This window comes from Lithobates pipiens, unplaced genomic scaffold (genome assembly GCF_037356315.1).
Source record: "Lithobates pipiens isolate NorthernLeopardFrog02 unplaced genomic scaffold, aLitPip1_a1.2 Scaffold_16, whole genome shotgun sequence".
Taxonomy (NCBI): domain Eukaryota; kingdom Metazoa; phylum Chordata; class Amphibia; order Anura; family Ranidae; genus Lithobates; species Lithobates pipiens.
The window spans coordinates 204419920-204444523 of NW_027507748.1; the positions used below are offsets into that span (position 1 = coordinate 204419920).

The 24604-nt window shown below is 42.0% G+C and overlaps 1 protein-coding gene across 4 annotated transcripts in view; it reads right to left on the reverse strand.

The window, feature by feature from the left end:
* Nucleotides 1-9490: 9490 nt before the first annotated feature.
* NDP (norrin cystine knot growth factor NDP) overlaps nucleotides 9491-24604 on the reverse strand; it is a 200787-nt gene continuing 185673 nt past the window's right edge. For all 4 annotated transcript variants that reach the window (XM_077480921.1, XM_077480920.1, XM_077480919.1 and 1 more), the window contains exon 4: nucleotides 9491-14824. In XM_077480921.1, coding sequence (XP_077337047.1) covers nucleotides 14597-14824 — 228 coding nt within the window. In that variant the 3' untranslated portion in view covers nucleotides 9491-14596. The remainder of the gene's footprint in view (nucleotides 14825-24604) is intronic.

A 24604-nucleotide genomic window follows, 5' to 3' on the forward strand; every position in this document is an offset into this window, starting at 1 on the left:
ATCACTCCTTTTGTTTAGGGGTAATAAACCGAGGATTTCCTATTCCCGATATTTCTCTCTCTTAGGACGGATTCAAATTCAGATGAAAATAATTGTGGTCTCTTGTCAGAGATCATTTTTTTGGGTTAACTTCCCTGCTGAAGACAGTGGGGACAAATATAATTATAGTAGCAGATGTTACAAATGCAACTCCTGGCCTTTAACTGTAATAATTCATTTATACTATAGCAAATTTGCAGTCTATAGGTCCGAAACAGGTGACTATACCAATATTAAGCTTCTCCCAAGCAGAATTAGAAAATTACACTGGCTGAAGTATTTAATCATTTATCATGATTCTGACAAGTAACATTAGATCAAATGGCAGTTAGTACTTGAATCGCCATAGTGTACAGCACCAGGCTGTCTCCCAGGGGCTCGTTCGTTCGTCTCATTTTTAAAACTTTCCCTATAGGGGCATCCTATGTAAGGTGGGCTGTATTACATCCCTGCCACGCACTGAGCTCTATCTGTGTTTCCTGTGTTGATTCTTGGATTGCTCAGCAGGACTGCTACTTTGACTACCTGATGACCAGAGACGCATACCTGCCCCTGCTTTAGTCATACCTAATTTTCTCTACTAAATTAGATGTATGTCATTTGACCACCTTCATTTTCCCATGAGTACCCCACATCTTTGGGAACCTAGCCACTGAACATTTGTACATGAAGCCTAGTCCATTTTAAGATAGTGAGACTGATTCTTTTTTTTTTCTTTTGTTACTCCTTTGAACCTTGATTGTGTCCTGAAGAATCCTAACAGCGAAACGCGTAGACGCACAAGGGCTCACTGTACTAAATGTATCATGTTTCTATCAAATTTGAATTCTCTGAACACTATTTTATGAATTAATCTTAATAAATATTATTGTTGTTAAAATTCCTCATTGTTTCCATGCCTCGAAAGTCCGATCTATGGTTACTTTTCTAGTACCCTTCCTCTCTGGTCTCCCCTAATTTACAGATGTGGCACTGTGAGCGCTTCTCTCTCATTTTCTATTTGAATTTCCACTCCTGGTCATCATTCACAAAGTCTTTCTTTGTTCTTGCAATCCCTTGGTGACTCTCACAATGTCTCTTGTATTAGTAAGTAGTGAAATCCATGGACAATATAACCATCAACTAAGGACAGTTCATATTTAATCCTGTTACTATAGGATTAGACATGAACACAAACTGTCCTTATGTCTAATACTGTATTAAGACTGTAGAGTTTGGCCATTTGCTTTGTCAAATGTCTCATGGTTATACTTGTATTAGGCATGCAAAACAAGTTTAAACTCAGATGCCATAATTATATCTACAGCAGTAAATGCAACAATCCCAACATCCTCATTCTGTGTACTAGAAAATATGGGTAAGAGTAACCATGAAAAACAATCAACAATAACATTTTTCAAACCTGTTTTGTATAGTATTTGTAGTGATAATTTAGTAGTTTTCCTGACCATCTGGCTATATGCATTCCTGCTCGCGCTAGCCCCTTTGTGGTAAGTAGTGTAGTTAAAGGACTATGGTCTGCATAATAAACTGTTGATCCCATAGGTATGTTCAAACACATGCTAGGGCTTCTTTTTCTACAATACAATAGTTTTGTTTATGGGTACTGGATGCAAACAGTCTTCTCCACCTAGTCTACGTGACACTGTGTAAAGATCTCATATGTGAAAAAAAAATGTGTGTGCAAACTGAATGACGATTAAAGAAACACAATCTTATATTAGGTGTGATTATTTGTATCCCATATGCAGATTTTTCTCATTTGTTTGGCATATTTTCATTCTCATCTGGTGCATTTTAATTCTTGTTTGTTCTCGTTTATTTTTTATTTATTGTTGATTTTAAACCATTTTAATAAATTGATCTATACCATTCGAGAGTTTTTTTTTCACAAGATATTTATATCATCCTTTTTGTGTCATCATTCCTGGAGAGCATGGCGGTTGGAACTCCTATATCCTGGTATGGGGATTGTACCATACAAAAGTAATTTATAACCTCTGGCAACTGAGGTCCATCCTTGTGGTAAGCCTTGATCTACTTAGGGTGACAGTGGTGGTAGTTCCATATTGGGAGAGTCTCACTCAGCTTGCCACACTATGGACAAAGGTGTGGGATTAAATAGATATAAGTCATAAAGAGCTCTGGAACAGTGTTGTCTAATACTTTGGAGAGTAATTTTTGAATACATATGCTGAAGAACACTTGATGAAGGAGAATATATATATGTCTTTTTTTTTTTTTATTGCATTGCTCCGTAACACACGTCAATACATTGCCATGCATTCTAGTGTGATTTAGCATATGTGTATTAGCTGGTGCATTTAAGCTGCCATTAAGAATGAATGACACTGCACCCGCTGCAACATGTGTGCAATACCCCACAAGTTTCCAAGTAGCATAAATGTGAACAGGGCCTTACACTATTCTGTATTATGCATCACATACTCTTTACTGCTTTGTAGGTCACATACTCTCTAATGATTTACACTGTATGTGGCCCTGTAAATTACATACACTGTACTGATTTACACTGTACGCTGTCCTGTACATCCAGTGCTGGGACAAGGTCATCCAGAGCCCATTGCAAACATGCCAAACTGCACCCCCCGCCCCCAAGGTGCATGAGCACTATGAGTCATCAAAAATCCCCCCCCCCCCAAAAAAACTGAGCACTAATCTTTTTCACCCCCCAAGCATAAATTACCCCTCCTCCCAGTGCAAATCTGTTCCCCTGCTGAAATTCTCCCCTATTAGCAGAAATCGGAACCCCCATACCCCAAATCCCCCCAATTCAAGTGCCCCCCCCCCAAAAAAATCAATCCTCTTAGCACAAATGATCTACCCCTAAGATTACCCTTCCCAATAAACCCACTGGAAATCCCCCCTTCCAGCACAAAGCACCCCAATCATCCCTCCTAGCACAAATCTTCTTCCCCCATTCCTTCTCCCCCTAAATTTTAGCAAACCCCCCAAATTTCCCCTCCTAGAACAATACTTACTCCCTGCTGCCCCCCAAATCCCCCTTTCCAACATAAATCCCCTCCCCCCTATTTCCTTATGGTGCCCCCCCACCTCACATGATACCACAGTGCCCAGGGCAGCCGTCCCTCCTGCCCACCCCTTGTCCCGGCCCTGTGTACATCACATGCTGTATACTGCTTTACAGCTGTCCTGTATATTTCTTCCTCTGCACTGCTTTATACTGTACATCACATACTGTATATTGTTCCTCGTGGTGCATTAAATAATGTAGCCGTCTTTGACTGATGTGTCTGCTATTTCATATCCTCTTTGGAACACATTTTTTATGACTTTCTAAGGCAACGTATGCTAATAAAAGTGTTAATTGACACACTTCTTTTATATGGAAGGCACACTGCTAAGTGGTAGCCAGCTTAATATTACCTCTGCAGCAGTTTGTAGGCTGTGATTTAGTTCAAATTTCTGTTTTCATTATACAGTACACCCAGAGAAGCCTGAACATAAAAAATACATTGATGCGCCATTGTCAAATTTAAATTGAATAAATATGTCCACCCTAAGTTTAGAAGCAATTTACTGAGTGTCATCTTGGTTACATGGAAAAAAAAGGTTTAGTTTAATGCCTCTTGTTCCTAGGTGAGTGACATGGCGACATTTACCATGTACAGTAAATGTGACAAATGGAGGATCCTTAGATGTCCAAATATTACATGATTCCATTTTATTACAAATAATAAATATTTCAGATACAGGCAGTCCCTGAGTTCCGAACACAATAAGGACCGTAGGCTTGTTCGTAAGTGGAATTTGTGTGTAAGTCGGAAACACTGCTTGTCAGTGTAAATTTTTTTTAATGTAAAATTCATAAAAACATACAGCTCATTAATAAAAACATATTTACACAAAAATAAACAACAACTAAACAAAAACAAGTGTGCTTACATCAGGAAGTAAAGAAAACCGTTTCCTGACAAGATAACATATTAAGAAACATATTTTAATAACAACAAAAAAGAGACTACAAACCCTGAACCTCAACTTAACCACTTAAGGACCAGGCCTCTTTTTCAGATTTGGTGTTTTCATGTTTAAAACTGTTTTTTTTGCTAGAAAATTACTTAGAACTCCCAAACATTTTATATTGTTTTTTTTCTAACACCCTAGAGAATAAAATGGCGGTCATTGAAATACTTTTTTTTACACCGTATTTGCGCAGCGGTCTTACAAGCGCACTTTTTTTTGAAAAAATGCACTTTTTGGAATAAAAAAATAAGACAACAGTAAAATTAGCCCAATTTTTTTTTATATTGTGAAAGATAATGGCATGCCAAGTAAATTGATACCCAACATGTCACGCTTCAAAATTGCGCCCGCTCGTGGAATGGCGTCAAACTTTTAGCCTCAAAAATCTCCATAAGCGACATTTAAAAAATTCTACAGGTTGCATTTTTTGCGTTACAAAGGAGGTCTAGGGCTAGAATTATTGCTCTCGCTCTACCGATCGCGGCGATACCTCACATGTGTGGTTTGACCACCGTTTTCATATGCGGGCGCTACTCACGTATGCGCCCGCTTCTGTGCGCAAGCTCGTCGTGACGGGGTGTTTTTAAAAAAAAATTTTTTTTTTCTTCTTATTTATTTTAATTGATTTTATTTATTTTTACACTGTTTAAAAAAAAAAAAAAAAATGGATCACTTTTATTCCTATTACAAGGAATGTAAACATCCCTTGTAATAGAAAAAAGCATGACAGGTCCTCTTAAATATGAGATCTGGGGTCAAAAAGTCCTCAGATCTCATATTTGGGCTAAAATGCAAAAAAAAAAAAAAAAACTGACATTTAAAAAAAAAAATATACCTTTAAGAGGTATGGGCGGAAGTGACGTTTTGACGTCGCTTCCGCCCTGCTATGGTATAGAGACGAGTGGGGGCCATCTTAGCCTCACTTGTCTCTATGCCCAGCTAGGAAGAGGACCCGATCGCCTCCGCCGCTACCGACGGCTCCGGTAAGCGGCGGAAGGTGCGGGAGGGCGGCGGGAGGGGGGGGAGCACCTCTCCCGCCGCCGATAGCGGTGATCTCGCGGCGAATCCGCTGCGGAGACCACCGTTATCGTACAGAGGACCGCCGCCTGAAGAGATGGACATCTCGGTTGTGGCAGCAGCTGCTGCCGTTACCGAGATATCCCTCTTCAAAAAAATCACGTACATCCCCGGTGGGCGGTCCCCAAGTGGTTAAACACTATCCAGGCTAGGAAACCTTTTGATATTTAATTGCCTTCAGGATGCGATTCCAAAACCCCCCAATTAACCTCTCCACCCACATCATTCACCCAGACTTCCACATTATTCACCTTGCATTCTGACCCAGCCACCCTCATACCCTTCCCACCTCCCCCTCCACCAGCATCCAATCCATCCCTCACTCCCCCCTCGGTGTCCACTGACCTCCAGCTGCACTTCTGCCACACAGAGAAGGAGGGGTTGGCACCGCCATACATTCTGGTCCAGCACCCTCCACTGCCTTCACTAGACTAGGAGAAATGATAGGTGCAGACACAGACTTGACAACCAAACTTTCTGACACTGAGTGGGAGACCACAGACTGGGGGGAACACTGACACCACAGAGGGCCTCACAGACACAGATTCTGACGGGACAGAGACACTAGGATCCCCTGGTACATCTGCTGCCAACTCAGACTCTTCTCTATCCAGACGGAAGAATTCCTCCACTAGCTCTGGCTTAATGTGCAAAGCCTCAGGGCACCAGCTATAGGGGTGACCAACCTTATCACATAGGTTACATTTAATGATGTTACAGTCCCTTGCCAGATGCACGAGTTCCTGACACAAAAAGCACTTCTGTTCTGGACATTTAAAGGAAAAATGTCCCTTGACTCCGCATTTATGGCACAGCTTAGGTTGACCAGCGTAGAAGACGTTAATTCTATCTCTACCAATAAAGGCAGAGGAGGACAAATGCTGGACCACATTCCCACACACACACTCAACCTCATTGACACTGTCCATCAACCTGTCCAGATTCCTCTATCATCTACAATCTCTTTTAGGGGACGCAACGTTTCACTAAACCTCCTCAACCAGACCCATAATTCCTCGGGGGTACAGACTCATAACATGTCAGGATAGTCACATTTTTTATCAAGGGCTGATGTAAGACAAGCCCCTTCCAGTCTGGCTGGCCCCCATATACATGGTCATACTGCTCCCAAAACAGATCCAGTGATTCTGGACGCACAAATGATAAATCATATTCATAGGAACCAACTGGACTGATGAGAGCATATATATCCTCTGCCTTAAAACCCATGGCTAGGATCTTATCCACAACCACCCTCCTGATAGGTGGAATATCTCCTCCTTCCCACCTGAGCTGTACCACATTCCTGCATTTAATAGAAGAAGGTGCATTAGGAGAAAGACGCACCACTGGCTTCCTTCCACCACCATCATGACTTTGTCCTGACACAGCCTTAGCATAACTCCTAATTGGGACAGATGACACATTAACTGGTTGACTAGGACTATTAACTGGCTGCATAGGAACCTCTGAAATTTAGTTTGGTAAATTACCCACCACTTGATTCTCCCTCCACCCCTCCAGCACAACAGTCCCGCTCACCATAGTCCCAAAAGTACCACAGTTACCAGCAGTCCCATTATCAAGTAAAGCCTTCTGTTTAGAAAAAAACATCAGCTGTTTCAGCGTTCATATGGCCCTTCTGCTCTGCAGTTTCAATGTTCATACGACATTCCTGCTCTGCAGTTTCAATGTTCATGTGAAATTCCTGCTCTGCACTGTGCAGAAACTTCTCTGTCTGGATACATGTCATCTCTTCCTGCAGTCCCATGATCTTCATTTGGTGAGTCAGTGCTACTCAAGGGAGATTCCATTTCTGTAATGGTCTGCAGCAATCCGCAATTTTCCTCAACCTCCTCCTGGGATAACCCAGGCTGCTGGGGAGGGTAGGGGGCAGATAATGTCTCAGGTGCAGCAGATCCTGAGACAGAAGTAGTACTAGGGCCACCGTGTGAAGCCACTTTCTTACCCCCCCATCCATACTGTAGCCATTGCTGTGGCATCCACCTTCTGGCTGGTACTGGTGTAGGCACTTTCCTTCATCTGTTGCAATCTCTGGTCATTCTCACACTTTTCTCTGAACACACCGCTGCTCTCCTTCAGAGAGGCAACCAACTTCTTCTGCTTTTTCAATGCCTCTTCCAGAGACTTCAGCTTGGAGATTTCCCTCTTATGTTTCCAGACTTACTGTGCAGGGATTTCTTTTTCCTAAGATCTTCTTTCATAACAGAAAGCTTCTGTTCCTCCTTAGCAATGCGGCAAAGTCTGTTCACCACTTTATCCTGGAAGACTGGTAAGGACTCCTCTTGCATAGGAACAGGCCCAGGATCACTTTCAGCTTGAGCACATGGAGTAGGCCTCAGTGCCTCTGGAGAGCCTCCACCTTCGTCTTCCCCAATATGGTCCATGCTTGCCTGGGATAAGCCTGCATGAGAGGCCCCCGGCTTGCTGCTTCTCTTACTGCTTGCAAGTGTAACTTCCACCTGTGCAGGGATGTGGGACGTTCCGGCTTCCGCCTGTGCATGGATGTGGAATGTTCTGGCTTCTGCCTGTGCATTAATGTAGGATGTTCCGGGGGCTTCGGGGGCTCTTATGGCTATGCAGTACATGTAGTACTGCAGTGTGGGATGTGGCAAGATAGCTGCTCGAATGTAGGAATCGTTTGTAACTTGGGTGTTTGTAACTCAGGGACTGCCTGTATATTAGCATGTGCTTTTATAGTTGTTTTGTTTAATTATATAAATGCATTCTGCCATTGGTTAATTATTTTTAGCATCTATATTTTTGTCCAGGGCCCCATTTTGTCCACAGTCAAGTTCCTCCCCCCCAAATTTGCTCATCCATGTCTTTATGGACTTTGCTTTGTGCACTGGTCCAAATCATTTGGTGGAGGGGGGATTGAGGTGTGGTGTTGTTTTTCAGGGGTTGGGCTTGGTCCCTTAGTTCCAGTGAAGGGAACTTTTAAGGCGTCAGCATACCAAGACATTTTGGACAATTTCATGCTCCCAGTTTGGGGATGGTCCCTTCCTGTTCAACATGACTGCGCAGCAGTGCACAAAGCAAGGTCCATAAAGACATGGATGAGCGAGTTTGGGGGGTGGAGAAACTTGATTGGCTAGCACAGAGTCCTGACCTCAACCTGATAGAATGCCTTTGGAATGAGCAGAGACTGCGAGCCAGGCCTTCTCATCTACATCAATGCCTGACCTCATAAATGCCCTTTTGGAAGAATGGTCAAACATTCCCATAGAAACACTCCTAAACACTGTGGACCGTCTTCCCAGAAGAGTTGAAGCTGTTATAGCTGCAAAGGGTGGGCCAACTCAATATCGAACCCTACAGACTAGGACTGGGGTGCCATTAAAATGCATGTGCGTGTAAAGGCAGGTGTCGCAATACTTTTGTTAATATAGTGTGTATATATGAAATGAGAAACGGCGCCAAAGTAAAATACAAACAACATTGTGATGCCGCACCAAAAAAATCATAAAAACAAATAAAGCATAAAGTGATAAGAAATTGGGGGCAAAACATATGTGTATAGCTCAAAACCACCTCAACCTAGGTGAGTGCAACATTTGTAGCAGAAAATATACCATAAATATAAAGTCAAACATAAATATGAATAAAACTATACATTAGTTCAATTCTTCTGTGTATGTTATATCTCCAACATCATGTCTTCCTAAAGTGCAATGTGAAAAAATCTTGCAAAGAACAAAAGTGCTTTACCCAAAGTGTCTTATAAATCTGCTCACCAGATATCTCTGGCCACTAAGTGATCACCAGACATACAGTAGAAGGAAACCTTACTCAGTTAGCTAGGGTTATCCAAGTCACATGTACAGGTAGTTCCAATCAACTGTGACCAGTATCGATCAAACTTCACTCAATCATAGATGATTAATGGTAATTCCTCAAAATATTACACTCTGAAGTGCAAATCCAACACTCCTTCTCCTTAAATCTGTGGAAATTGGCTCCCCCATAAACAAGTAACAGAGCGGCAATATAGTGTAATACTTTCTTTATTGAAAAGCACTTACATGCCTATGCAAGGTACTGCAGATGGGATGAGGCAGAGGCCGGTCCGTCACTCGGTGTGTGAAGCAGCAAGCGCAGTGTGCATCTCAGCTGGGAGTGGAAGTAAAAACTCCTATATCAAGAGTTTCAAGCCTCGTTTTCAATGCATTTCTTGCTCAGGCGCACGTCATCAGGAAAAACTTTTTTTCGCATACCCTTCACTTTTTACAATTTCATTATGTTGCAGCCTGATACTCCAATTGTTTATACTCCAATTGTTTAAATTCATTTTTTTCTCATTATTCTACACATAGTGCCCCATAATGACAAAACGAAAACAGAATTTTAGAAATGTCGATGAATTTATTAAAAATTATAAAACTAAAATATCACATTGGCATAAGGATTCAGACACTTGAAATTTATCTCAGGTTCCTCCCATTTCTCTTGATCATTGCTGAGATGTTTCTACATGTTGATTGAAGTCCACCTGTGGTAAAATAAATTGATTGGACATGATTTGGAAAGGCACCCACCTCTCTATAAAGGTTTCACAGCTGACAATGCATACTGTATCAGAGCAAATGTCATGAGGTCAAAGGAACTGGCCATAGAGCTCAGAAGCAGGAATAATACAAAGTACAGATCTGGGAAAGGCTACAAAAAAAATCTGCTGCACTGAAGGTTCCCATGAGCACAGTAGCCTCCATAATTCTGAAATGGAAGAAGTTTGGCACAACCAGGACTCTTCAAAGAGCTGGCCACTCAGCAAAACTTAGCAATCAGGTTAGAAGGGCCTTAGTAAGAGAGGTGACCAACAACCTGATGGTCACTCTTACTAAACTCCAGAGATCCTGTGGAGAGATGGGACAAAGATCCAGAAGGACAAGCATCGCTGCAGCTCTTCACTGATCTGGGCTTTATGACAGAGTGGTTAGACAGAAGCCTTGCTTCAGTGCAAAACAAATGAAAGCCTGCTTGGAGTTTGTAAAAAAAAAAAAGGACTCTCAGACTGTGAGGATCAAGATTCTCTGGTCTGATAAAACCGACATTTAACTGTTTGGCCTCAATTATAAATGTTATGTCTGGAGGAAACCAAGCACCGTTCATCACCTACCTGATACAATCTCAAAAGTGAAGCATGGTGATGGCGTGGGGGTGTTTCTTAGCAGCAGGGACTAGGAGACTGGTCAGGGTTGAGAGAAAGCTGAATGGAGCAAAGTACAGAGATATCTTCAATGAAAACCTTCACAGTGCTCTGGACCTCAGACTGGGCCGACGGTTCACCTTCTAACATAACAACGTTCCTAAGCACACAGCCAAGATAACTCTAAGCCCTAACTTCAACCCTATTGAACATCTTTGGAGAGACCTGAAAATGGCTGCCCACCGATGGTCCCCATGACTGAGCTTGAGAGGGTTTGCAAAAGAAGAATGATAGAAAATTCCCCAATCCAGGTGTGCAAAACTTGTCACACCATACCTAAAAAAACTTGAGACTGTAATTGCTATGGTATGGGTTACTTAGTGTAGATTAATGAGAAGAATGAAAATGAATTTAGTAGTAGTATCAGGCTGCAACATAACAAAATTGAGAAAAGTAAAGGTGGGTCTAAATACTTTATGGGTTATGCACTGCGTGCATAACCCAACTAGGGGCTAGTATTGTTTTTTATATTTGAGCAAAGTCTCAAAATCTGTTTAAAAAGAGTAGCTCTGTAAATATCACCTTTTATCCAAAACTGCCCCCCATAGTATCTCATACCACATGCCCTCAGTCTTTCAAGTTGAATGATTCCTAGTGTTACGCAAACAGGAATACTAACAACATATTGTACGTGCAGAAAGTTATTACTTTTATGTACTGAAGAGGCGTCATCGTGACACCTTGCTTTCACTGTGGAAATGTTCAGCGTGCTGACGTCTTCACATCAGCATTGCACTCTGGCAAAGAGAAAGAGGACCCTGTAGCATCAATGGACCATCCTTAAGACTTCAGAAAGCTAATTATAAAAACAAAAACAGCATAACATACTTGCGGAAGACCTCTGAGGGGAGTGGAAGGGGCTTGAGTGGCACAGAGCCCAAGGTGTGCAGCAACAGGTGTAGGGATCACCTTAGGTCAGTGTAATCCCTTTTTCTTTTACTTTGCTAAGCTTACTTAACTAAAGCAAGCCATAGATTATTTGAATTTCTTTCCTTCCACCATGAGTGTAAGGAAAGGAAAATGCTTGATACCCACATCAACACAGTCAGAGCTGATGGAGGAAGCTCTCCCACAACGCCTTTGTGGTTTTCCGGTGGGGAGCCTTCCTGGCTGGCAGAACATAATGTTTATTGCTAGCGGCTGTAGCTGCCAGAAGTAATCGTATGTAAAGAAAAATGGACTTGAGTACAATCAACCTGCCCATACTTGGATGGAATCTCGGATGGTTTCTTTTACCAAGTAGGAACAATGATATGTCTCCTCCCTCAGTCAGTCCTATCACCTTATAGTTAGAACACACCTAGGGAACACACATTTAACCCCTTGATCGCCCCCTAGTGTTAACCCCTTCCCTGTCAGTGACATTTACACAGTAATCAGTGCATTTTTATAGCAATCATTTCTGTATAAATGTCAATGGTCCCAAAAATGTGTCTAAGCCTTTGTACACACGGTTGGACATTCCGATAGACTGTTTCCGTCGGAGTATCCGACGGACCAAGTTTTCCAGCTGGGCTATAAAATTTTCTGACAACATTATCTGATCGGACTTTGTCCGATCATGTGTAAAGAATTCCGATCAAAGTGCCACGCATGCTCAGATCAAATTCCTAGACCAAAGCTATTGGCTACTAGCCTAAACGTAGTCCTGTCCTAACGAAATAACGTCATCACGTTAAGTACGATCAGATTTTCTGACAACTTTGTCAGACTGTGTGTATGCAACAGTTTCGGACAAAATCCGACAGATTTGGTTGTCGGAATGTCCGACCGTGTGTACAATGGCAAAAGTGGCCGATCTGTCCACTGCAATGTTACAGTACTGCTAAAAATCGCATATCACCGCCATTACTAGTAAAAAAAAAAAAATTATAAAAATGCCATAAATCTTTCCCATAGTTTGTAGATGCTATAACTTTTGCGCAAACCAATCAATATACGATTATTGTGGTTTTTTTTTAACCAAAAATATGTACAAAAATATATATTGGCCTAAACTTGGGAAGAAATTTGTTTTTTAAAAACATTTTTGGGGATATTTATTATAGCAAAAAGTAAAAAATATAGTTTTTTTTTTTTCAAAATTGACGCTCTTTTTTTGTTTATAGCGCAAAAAATATAAACTGCAGAGGTCATCAAATACCACCAAAAGAAAACTCTATTTTTGGGAAAAAAGGATGTAATTTTTTTTGGGTACAGTGTTGCATGACCACGCAATTGTCAGTTAAAGCGACACAGCGTTGTATCGCAAAAAATGGCCTGGTCATTAAGCAGCCAAATCTTCCAGTCGTTAAATGGTTAATGTCTAATAACTGGCAACAAAAGTGAGTACACCCCTAAGTGAAAATGTCCAAATTGGGCCCAATTAGCCATTTTCCCTTATCGGTGTAATGTGACTTGATAGGGTTACAAGGTCTCAGGTGTGAATGGGGAGCAGGTGTGTTAAATTTGGTGTTATTGCTCTCACTCTCTCTCTCACTCTCTCATACTGGCCACTGGAAGTTCAAATGGCACCTCATGGCAAAGAACTCTCTGAGGATCTGAAGAAAATAATTGTTGCTCTACATAAAGATGGCCTAGACCAGTGATGGCGAACCTTGGCACCCCAGATGTTTTGGAACTACATTTCCCATGATGCTCATGCACTCTGCAGTGTAGTTGAGCATCATGGGAAATGTAGTTCCAAAACATCTGGAGTGCCAAGGTTCGCCACCACTGGCCTAGACTATAAGAAAAATATCAAGACCCTGAAACTGAGCTGTAGCATGGTGGCCAAGACCATACAGTGGTTTAACAGGACTGATTCCACTCAGAACATGCCTCTCCATAGTCGACCAAAGAAGTCCAGTGGACATGCTCGGCATCATATCCAGAGGTTGTCTTTGGGAAATAGATGTATGAATGCTGCCAGCATTGCTGCAGAGGTTGAAGGGGTGGGAGATCAGCCTGTCAGTGCTCAGGCCATACGCTGCACACTGCATCAAATTGATCTGCATGGCTCTTCTAAAGATGATGCACAAGAAATCCTGCAAACAGACAAATAGACTAAAAACATAGATTACTGGAACCATGTACTGTGGTCTGATGAGAGCAAGATAAACTTATTTGGTTCAGATAGTGTCAAGCATGTGTGGCGGCAACCAGGTGAGAAGTACAAAGACAAGTGTGTCTTGCCTACAGTCAAGCATGGTGGTGGGAGTGTCATAGTCTGGGGCTGCATGAGTACTATCGGTACTATCGGTACTGGGGAGCTACAGTTCATTGAGGGAACCATGAAGGCCAACATGTACTGTGGCATACTGAAGCAGAGCATGATCCTCTCCTTTCAGAGACTGGGCCACAGGGCAGTATTCCAACATGACAACGACCCCAAACACACCTCTAAGATGCCCACTGCCTTGCTAAATAAGCTGAAGGTAAAGGTGATGGACTGGCCAAGAATGTCTCCAGATCTAAACCCTATTGAGCATCCGTGGGGCATCTTCAAATGGAAGGTGAAGGAGCACAAGGTCTCTAACATCCCAGAGCTCCGTGAGTGAAAGAGGACTCCAGTGGCAACCTGTGAAGCTCTGGTGAACTCCCTTCCCAAGAGGGTTAAGGCAGTGCTGGAAAATAATGGTGACCACACAAAATATTGACACATTGGGCCCAATTTGGACATTTTCACTTAGAGGTTTACTCACTTTTGTTGCCAGCAGTTTAGACATTAATGGCTGTGTTGAGTTATTTTGAGGGGACAGCAAATTTACACTGTTATACAAGCTGTGTACTCACTAGTTAACATTGTAGCAAAGTGTCATTTCTTCAGTGTTGTCACATGAAAAGATATAATAAAATATTTACAAAAATGTGAGGGGTGTACTAACTTTTGTGAGATACTGTATAGATAGATAGATAGATAGATAGATAGATAGATAGATAGATAGATAGATAGATAGATAGATAGATAGATAGATAGATAGATAAATAGATATCCTGCAATACTTTAAATAATTTTAAATAATGAGCACATTTTGGAATACAAGTAAATCCAGAGAAGTAGCAGATCATCAGAAATGGCTCTGAAATGTGAATATTGCCCACTTTTTTATTTCAGACTGGCTGACAATATTATATGTGTTGCTTATATTTAATTCACTTAATAATTTCAACAAACAATAAAAATATATTTTACATATTGTGGGTATTGTCTGTCCATCTTTACAATTTCCCAATCCAGTTGTCTTTGTTTGTAATTAGTCTCTAAGAATTGCATTCCTCGCAGTGACAAGAGAGAATATAACGATATGTGGCTGTAAGACGAAGGCCTCCAGAACAGCGTAGGCGGATGGCTTTTAACTTGGAAGTCTGAGGTCTGCAGCAATGGCACGTGGAGCGAAAGGGCTGCTTTAAAACGGTGCTGAAGGAGACAAGAGGGTCAGAACGAGAATTTTGACTGCAGCGTCCTTCACAACGAGCAAGCAACACCATCTGCAGGGGAAAAAAGACAGATATAATGTTTAAACATCTAAACAGATTAGAGGAACTGAAAGAGCAATTGTAATTTGCATCAAAGGCTATCTACAAACCTCAGGCGCATAGGTTACCCTGTTGCACTGCCCGGGCCATTTGTTTTTTTGATGAGGATGGCACAAAAGGGGAAGGGGTAATTAAAGTGGTTGTAAACCCTTACATATACAGTACACATTGAACTGACTGGCCTCAGGTTGTACACAAAGATGAAATAAATCCTCCAACATAAGTTGTACCTGTTTTATCTGCCATCTTCTCTTCTCTACATCCGTTCAAAGTCCATAATTTAGCAAGCTTGATTGGTCTTTTAGAAAAGAGAGGGCGGAGAGCTGAAATTACACTTGTGCCTCATTTCCACTTAGTGGATCGGTTCAGGTCGGAACAGTTTGGAAGAGTTAGGCCTCTTTCACACTGACGTCCAGTTCAGGCCCGCCTGTCAGTTTTTCAAGCGGACCTGAACGGGTGCTCCATAGAGGTCTATGGAGCGTCGGATGTCAGCGGTGACATGTCCGCTGACATCCGACCCGCTCCGATCCGAAAAAGTGTAACGGAGGAAAAAGCTATTTTTCCATCCGTCTGCGGATCGGATCGGGTGACAGATCCGTCCCTGCGCAGTGTGCAGAGACGGACCGGTCATCTCCTAGAACTGATCCGCCCCGTGTGAAAGGACCCTTAGAATGGTCCGGCCTATTCAGGTGAGCGTTTCCTCTGCAAGTCGTACCACCAGGGGCCATACGGGGTTTAGAAAAAATGCTTAGCGTGGCTTAACACTGATTGGCAGACGTTTTTCTGTCTGCCAATCAGTGGAATGTATCGTAGCTCCACTCTAACCGTACCGGACCATTTACTATGGCCCCACATCTGAAGCAGGACCCTGAATGGTGCGGTATGGTTCGGTTGTATGGGCCGCTTTCATAATGGAATCACTCAAAATAGCGTACCGAACCGTACCGAACCGTACCGAACCGATCCGCTCAGCGGAAACTAGGCATTAGTGCTCTTGATTGGGAGAAGTACACACTTGGAGGGATATGCTTTGTTTATATTTCTTGTCTGAGGTTTACAACCGCTTTAACCACTTCGACACTTGAGCAATTTTTATTTTTTATTTTTTTGCACACATGAAAAATCTGCATTTTCGGGAATAAAAGTGACTTAAACACCCAGAACATTGTATTTTTTCTGAAACTAGAGGCCCTGTAGAATAAGAAGATAGTTGTTGCAAATTTTTATGTTTCATGATATTTGTCAAACTGTTTGTCAAATGCATATTTTCAGGAACAATATAATAGAATAAATTTTAGTGCAAATACTCACAATATACAGTAATATACAGTAATACCCACTGTTTTGGTAAAATATAAACGACAAGGTTGCATCGAGTAAATAGATATTAAAAATGTCAAGTTTTAAAATTGTGTGATCTCATCATATTGCAAAGAAACTACGATACCCCAAAATTTCAATAGGTGACACTTTAAAAGCCTTTATAGGTTAACACTTTAAAGTTAACTCTGAGTTGTGGTGGTAGAAGGATTGCTCTCACGCCAACGTCCGCAGCAAAGTCTCACGTGTGTGGTACACTCACATTTACGTGTGCAGCCTATGCTGCATTTACAGGTGTGTGCAGGGCAACGAGAGTTCAATTATTTTTTTATACACTTTTTCAATTTTTTGGACTTAACAATCCCTTGTGTGATAGCATTGGGCAGGTGGTATTTACTCTTTATGGAATAATTGGGGGTATATTAGATCCCTAGTGTCTCCCCTGCCTTCCTGCAACTAACCAAGCACAGATCATGCTTGGTTGTATACTTTTCTGGCTATATCAGGAAGTGGCAGCTCAAAAGCAAATGAAAACTGCAGTACCGTGTTTCCCCCGAAAAAAAGCCCGGGTCTTATATTAATTTTGGCAACAAAAGACACAGTAGGGCTTATTTTCGGGGTAGATCTTACCATGTAATGTGCTGTCTTCTCTTCCCCTCTCTCTTACTGCCTGGCAGGAATCCCCAGTGTGAGTTAAAATGCTTGTAAAATCCTATAATCCCCTCTATTACAGTAGTATATAATGTACGATGTGTGTGTTTCTGTAATATAATTGTGCCAAACACCTTCATTATAGAACCGCTCTGCGCTTCTGTGACCCGCCGGAGATCTCTTCCCCACAATTGTATTACAGAAACACACATTGTACATTTTATATACTACTGTAATAGAGTGGATTATAGGATTTTACAAGCATTTTAAACTAGGGCTTATTTTCAGGGTAGGGCTTATATTGCAGAATTCCTGGAAAATAATGCTAGGTCTAATTTTCGGGGAAACACGGTAGTAGTAGCCAGTAGCTTGTGTTTAACCTACTATGTACACCATGAACTGGTTAAAGTTTATAACATTTGCCACCTTACCAATCCTTAGATGTGGTGGCCTTTTTTCTTTTTTTTTTTTTTTACTTTATATTACCCTGGTGATTCTGTCGTTAACACACTTCCTGTTCCAGAGTGACAACAATTACTTACTGTATGTAGCAGCAGCATTGTCACTATCCGGCAGAATGTGTGTTAGGGACTACTTAAGGACGCCTCCCAGTCTCCTCTTCTCTATCACTCTGTGTTCTGAAGTCCACAGAGGTGAACTGGGCAGGGCAGAGAAGACTGCTTGAAATAAAGTGATATTAAACCCTTGTTTTTTTCCCCTCCAGGCTCCTTCAGAAAAAATTAAGTCAGCAGCTACAAATACTGTAGCTGCTGACTTTTAATATTAAGACACTTACCTGTCCCCAAATCCAGTGGTGTCTTTACTCAAGACGATTTTTCAGTTGGCTCTTGGGTGCTGCCCCCACCATCTCAGGTAAGGGAAATCAGCAGAGAAGCCTTGCTGCTTTACAGCCAGTTCGCTACTGTGTATGTGCAAAGTGCTCTGCACTTTGTGAATGTCCCGACGGCAGGGGAAGGACGAGGGAGGTCGAACTTTGGGCTGACTTCGCTGTGGCAAAGTCAATCAGAAATGGGAGCGGGTACCTGGTTTTGACAAGGTATCTGCTCCCCCTGCAAAATTCTGCAGCGGAGGTGGGGGGGCAAACAAGCAGAGCTTCCCCTTTTGGGTGGACCTCCACTATAATAATAGTGTTACATACATAGAGTAACATTTTAATTATTTTTCGTTTGTATATTTTTTTGGGGGGGTTCGTTTTTCCTCATTTCCAGTTCTCCTCTGATGGATGTCCCTCTGCAGCGCCTCTCTCATGGTGGCACCTGTACGTGCGCGCTCACACCACTGGGACTACATACCTGCTGAGAGACGCAGACTATGCCCGCATACACAGGAGCCCCAGTTAAAGGACACTGCAGCTCTGCCTCCATGTCCTTTTATTGACATGGTAATAATGGAACGTCACCTCTGTTACCTAATCTGACAAATCAGTGATTCTGATGGAACACCTGGAGTGCACTTCTGGGACCAGTAAAGGAGGAAGAGACTACAATTGACATGGCAATAAACATGTAACAAGATTTAGAGATGCTTGTACCACATGGACTTGAAATATGTGAAAAAAGATTGTGCTTTAGAACCACCTTAATGCAGAGTGATACGGGACACCGGACAACATTGGATTTCTGTCAGGTTCAACAGCACTCATCAAACAGTTACAACAAAAAAGCTTTCCATGAACATTTAAATAGACTATAAAAGAGCAAGGGTTTACACGCTCTTGAATGTCATCAGAAGTACAGTTGCCCTATAAACCCCCAGTAAACATACCCTTCAAGTGTTGTTTTAATGGCAGTCACTCACCATTATGTAAGTTTCAGGAATATAATTGAAGATGCAGGGGACATTTTATAATGATATCGTAGTTTATGCATCTGCAAATTATGTAAATTTTGCTTATCTGTTGTAGGCAGATTTATTATACTGTTCCAGTTCAGTGTAATAATCCTTGGCACCTCCTGTTTTGTCTGAATATGTGGCAACTTTGCTACACTTGAAAATGTGTAGCAGAATTGCCACAGAATTTCATCAGATGTAACTAATGCCCCCTACACATGAACGGATTTTCCGTCGGAAAAAACTTGGATGGTTTTTCCAATGTAATTCCGCTCAAGCTTGGCTTGCATACACACGGTCACACAAAAGTTCTCGGAACTTTCGACCGGCAAGAACGTGGTGATGTACAACACTACGACGAGCCGAGAAAATTAAGTTCAATGCCTCAGAGTATGCGTCAAATTGTGTCTGAGCATGCGCAGGAATTTTACGTGTCGGAATTTGTACAGAGTTTCCGATCTAAACTTTTTCCAAACTAAAAACAGAGAACCTGCTCTCAATCTTGTGCTGACTGGAATTCTGCCAGCAATAGTCCAATGGAGCATACACATGGTCGTAATTTCTGACCAAAAGCTCACATCCGACTTTTGCTGGCAGAATTTCTGATCGTGTGTATGGGGCTTTAGGCTAAGATTGGCAGAGCTATTCTTTTTTTTAATAGGCTGTAAGACATTTCAAGAATAAAAAGAAAATTGTAATCCCAAGTCCCTAGTTTGCTAATAAATACACACAGTCATAGAACAGTGGCTAAGAACTACCTGCATCGAGTTTGCATGTTCTCCCTGTGCCTGTGTGGGTTTTCTCTGGGTACTCTGGTTTTCTCCCACACTTCAAAGACATGCTGATAGGTTAATAGACTCCTGTCTAAACTGGCACTACCTAGTATGTGTATGTATGAATGTGAATTGGGGACCTTAGACTGTAAGCTCATTGAGGGCAGGTACTGATTTGAATGTATAATACATATGTGTAAGCTATGTATAAATTGACAATGCTATATAAGTACCTGTAAAAAATAAATAGATAATATAAATAAATATACAGTAATTATATATATATATATATATATATATATATATATATATATATATATATATATATATATATATATATATATATAAAAATATAGATAGATAGATATACAGTATCTCACAAAAGTGAGTACACCCCGACATTTTTCAAAATATTTTATTATATCTTTTCATGTGACAACACTGAAGAAATTACACTGCTACAATGTAAAGTAGTGAGTGTACAGCTTATATAACAGTGTAAATTTGCTGTCCCCTCAAAGTAACCCAATACAAAGCCATTCATTTCTAAACCGCTGGCAACAAAAGTGAGTACATCCCTAAGTGAAAATGTCCAAATGTGAAAATGTCCAAATTGGGGCCAAAGTGTCAATATTTTGTGTGGTCACCATTATTTTCCAGCACTGCCTTAACCCTCTTCGGCATGGAGTTCACCAGAGCTTCACAGGTTGCCACTGGAGTCCTCTTCCACTCCTCCATGATGACATCACAGAGCTGTGGATGTTAGAGACCTTTCTCTCCTCTATCTTCCATTTGAAGATGCCCCACAGATGCTCAATAGATTTTAGGTCTGGAGACATGCTTGGTCAGTCCATCACCTTTACCCTCAGCTTCTTTAGCAAGGCAGTGGTCATCTTGGAGGTGTGTTTGGGATCGTTATCATGTTGGAATACTGCCCTGCGGCCCAGGGAGCAGATCATGCTCTGCTTCAGTATGCCACAGAACATGTTGGCATTCATAGGTCCTTCAGTGAACTGTAGCTCCCCAGTGCTGGCAACACTCATGCAGCCCCAAACCATGACACTCCCACCACCATGCTTGACTGTAGGCAAGGCACACTTGTCTTTGCACTCCTCACCTGGTTGCTGCCACACACGCTTGACACAATTTGAACCAAATACATTTATCTTGGGCTCATCAGACCACAGGACATGTTTCCAGTAATCCATGTCCTTACTCTGCTAGTCTTCAGCAAACTGTTTATCAACTTTCTTGTCATCATCTTTATAAGAGGCTTCCTTCTGGGATGACAGCCATGCAGACTAATTTAATGCAGTTTGCAGCCTCTGAACACTGACAGGCTGACACCCCATGTCTTCAACCTCTGCAGCAATGCTGGCAGCACTCATATGTCTATTTCCCAAAGACAACCTCTGTATATGATGCTGAGCACGTGCATTCAACTTCTTTTGTTGATCATGGCGAGGCCTGTTCGGAGTGGAACCTGTCCTGTTAAACCACTGTATGGTCTTGGCCACCGTGCTGCAGCTCTGTTTCAGGGTCTTGGCAATCTTCTTATAGGCTAGGCTATCCTTATGTAGAGTAACAATTCTTTTTTTCAGATCCTCAGAGAGTTCTTTGCCATGAGGTGCCATGTTGAATTTCCAGTAACCAGTATGAGAGAGTGAGAGTGAGAGCGATAACACCAAATTTAACACACCTGCTCCCCATTCACACTTGAGACCTTGTAACCCTAACAAGTCACATGACACCGATGAGGGAAAATGGCTAATTGGGCCCAATTTGGACATTTTCATTTTGGGGTGTACTCACTTTTGCTGCCAGTTGTTTAGACATTAACCACTTAAAGACTGGAAGAGTTGGCTGCTTAATAACCAGGTCAGTTTGTGTGATACGATGCTGTGTCGCTTTAACTGACAATTGCACGGCCGTGCAACCAGTATGAGAGAGTGAGAGCGATAACACAGAATTTAACACACCTGCTCCCCCATTCACACCTGAGACCTTGTAACACTAATGAGGCACATGACACCAGGGAGGGAAAATTGCTCATTGGGTCCAATTTGGACATTTTCACATAGGGGTGTACTCACTTTTGGCTTTTGGTGCCAGCGGTTTAGACATTAATGGCTGTGTGTTGAGTTATTTTGAGGGGATAGCAAATTGACACTGTTATACAAGCTGTACACTCACCACTTTACATTGTAGCAAAGTGTCATTTCTTCAGCGTTGTCACATGAAACGATATAATAAAATATTTACACAAACGTGAGGGGTGTACTCACTTTTGTGAGATACTGTGTATATATATATATATATATATATATATATATATATATACACTATATATTTAATTTAGATTTTTTTTTTTCCTTTAGATTATTTCAAGGTTAAGCCTAAATTTAGACAAAAAAACAAAAACAAAACAAAAAATCAGCACAAGGGACATGACACTATTGGACACTATGTGCCCCATGTGCTGGCTCCTGGATTCCTTGCAATCTTCTTCTTTCAGCCACCACTGTTGTAATATACCAACAGTGACGGGGTTGATAGAACAGAGAGATCAGTGACAGGCACTCATCAATAGTGCCTGTCTACACCCACCCTTTCTGACCAGCTCCACTGTAACTACAGCTTCTATGAATGATATGAGATTTTCAAATAAGAGATGGGGAAATGTTTGAAAGATAAGACTGAGAAATGTAGGATTAAAAAACAAAGAAATTCTTACATATGTAGCGCTGGCTCCTGATGAGCAGGCGCTATGGTTTTTTGAAAGTTAATTTACCTGAAGCCACAGTTGGGCTTTGGGACTATTTCTCCAAATTTCTGGTTTCAGTACCAGCTCAGCTGGGTTGCACTGGGCTCTCCTTGACCGCAGGTGTCGCTGTCACCGCTGGCAAGAGTAGAAACGCAGTCTAGCTGGGTGCATTGAATGCCACTATCCTCTCAGAATCAGCCCAGTGGGAGTGTTTTCCTGCTGTGCATTCTGGGGGGTGGTATTTAAGGTACAGACTCCACGTTGGCAGGGGAGTTTTTTTCTGTCTGTTTGGTTCTGGTGGTCCACCTGACCCAGCCCCATGGCCCTCCTGGCCTGGGATGCGTAACCATGCATCCTGAATCTCGGGGTCAGCTGGCCCGAGGCAACGCAACTGCAGGGACAGGCCCGAGTGGATTTCGGGGTCTGCTGATCCAAGGGTGGTCCGGTGCCGTCTCATCTGAAGGAATAGGCCTAGCAACTGAAGAACCCCAGGGGAGGACTCTTCAGGAGAAGGCTGTACGCAAGGCTGGCTTCTCTGAAGGAGCCTGGAGGCTTAGTTGAAGGATGTAACTTGGATCAACACTCATACGGTATCGCCAGATCGGCTGGGAGAATCTGGAACCTTATGTAAGCTCTTTAAATTTATCCACATCCCTCAGTAGCGCTCAAGTGTACCTCACAAGCCTGTGGCAGAGACTTTGTCGAGCACCCCTCCGGCTGCTAGGCCTAGTGAGAGGAGGTCTATCTGGGGGTTGCTAAATCCAGTTGTGAAACAGTTGCTATTCTCTGGATTTTTCTCTAAAGACTTCCATCTTGAAATCTAAGTGCCTGAACTCATTCCTAACCCTCTACCCTTTATTGAAAGACTCTGTCTCTGTTGTAAATAAAAAACCCAAAAGAAGATTCAGTGTCAGTTTCCACATTCTTTGGGCCATCTACCACGGGAACCCCAAGACAGAGAAGCAAACAAGGAGGTAACGGTAAGCCCAAATAAAACCAGCAGCTCCTTCGGGGGTCAGTAATACACATAGATGGTAGAAGCGTTCACAAAAACATGTAAAAGATTCAGATATAAACACATGGTAAGTAAACAACCTGCCATCACTAAGTAGGTTTCAGTGTGGAGCTTCATATAAACACAAAGCGAATGGAAATGCAGGTGGCTTTTATTATAAAAGCTCTCTACTGTTAATAAAACTACATAATACTATTGACTTTTTTTTAAACAATACTTGTTAAAGTTAACCTTTGTAATCAATGTATGCTCTATTTCTGTCAGGAGAAGATAATGTTCCAGGAAACAATTTTCATTAAAATAATGGGCTTGTCCTATGGAAAACCATGCACCACCTTTACATATCTTATTAATGGTGGAAAAATAGATAAGAATTTCAAACAGCACAGAAAATGTTTCTCAATTTAAATGTTATTAACCAGCTTTCTTGACTCTTCCTATGTGCTGGTTTATAGTTATAGTAATGATAACAGATAATATATCCTCTCAAGCTTATTGCAGGAAACGTCCCACCTAATACATTACAAACACTAAATTTTTTGATGTAAATATGTGTATGCTGTGTATTTAGCTACATGAAGTAAATTATGGCATGCTGCAGCTCATAAAGTGAGCCTGACCCAGGCCTAAATGTTTTAAGCGACCAACGGTGCTGATACCTTGTTCTACCTGTGTTAGGCCCCATTCACACTTGCAAATTGGACTATTTGCAATTAACTGTGGAAGATCAGCAGCAGGTAGGAAGCCCCACTGAAAGCAATGGGAGGGTGACTGCTGCCGTAGCTTTTCATAGTCAATCTCATGTAACCGCTTATGTAGAGATTACCTGCAAATTATTGACCCTGGACACAGACCATCTGTGTCCAAAGCCGATCACCTGCAGATAACCACTGCATGAGCTACTTCATGCAATCGGCCACAAATAGCTGTGAAAGCTGTCAGCCTCCTATTGCTTTCAATAGAGCATCCTTCCTGTAGCTGATCGCAGGGAACCTCCACTGGATCCCCTGCAGATAATCGCAATCGGCCCCATTTGCAAGTGAGAATGGGGCTAGACCCTTCATGTTATTCCCATTTCCCTGTGGGTGTGAATTATATTTATGTATTCTGTAAAGTAAAGATTAACCGGTTGTCACCCGACCTTTGGCAAAATGATGCCGGGGCCAACCTCTCGTCCCTCTGGGTGGACGTTATATGACGTCTTCCCGGATCATGCCTCGTGCGCTGTGCTACGGCACGATATGACCCGCTGCCAGTGCCATGTGACCACTGTAACAAATCATAGCAGGTCACAAGACAGTTGTAAACAATGGATGGCTTCCTTTCAAGCCATCCATTGTGTACAATTGAGTTGCTAG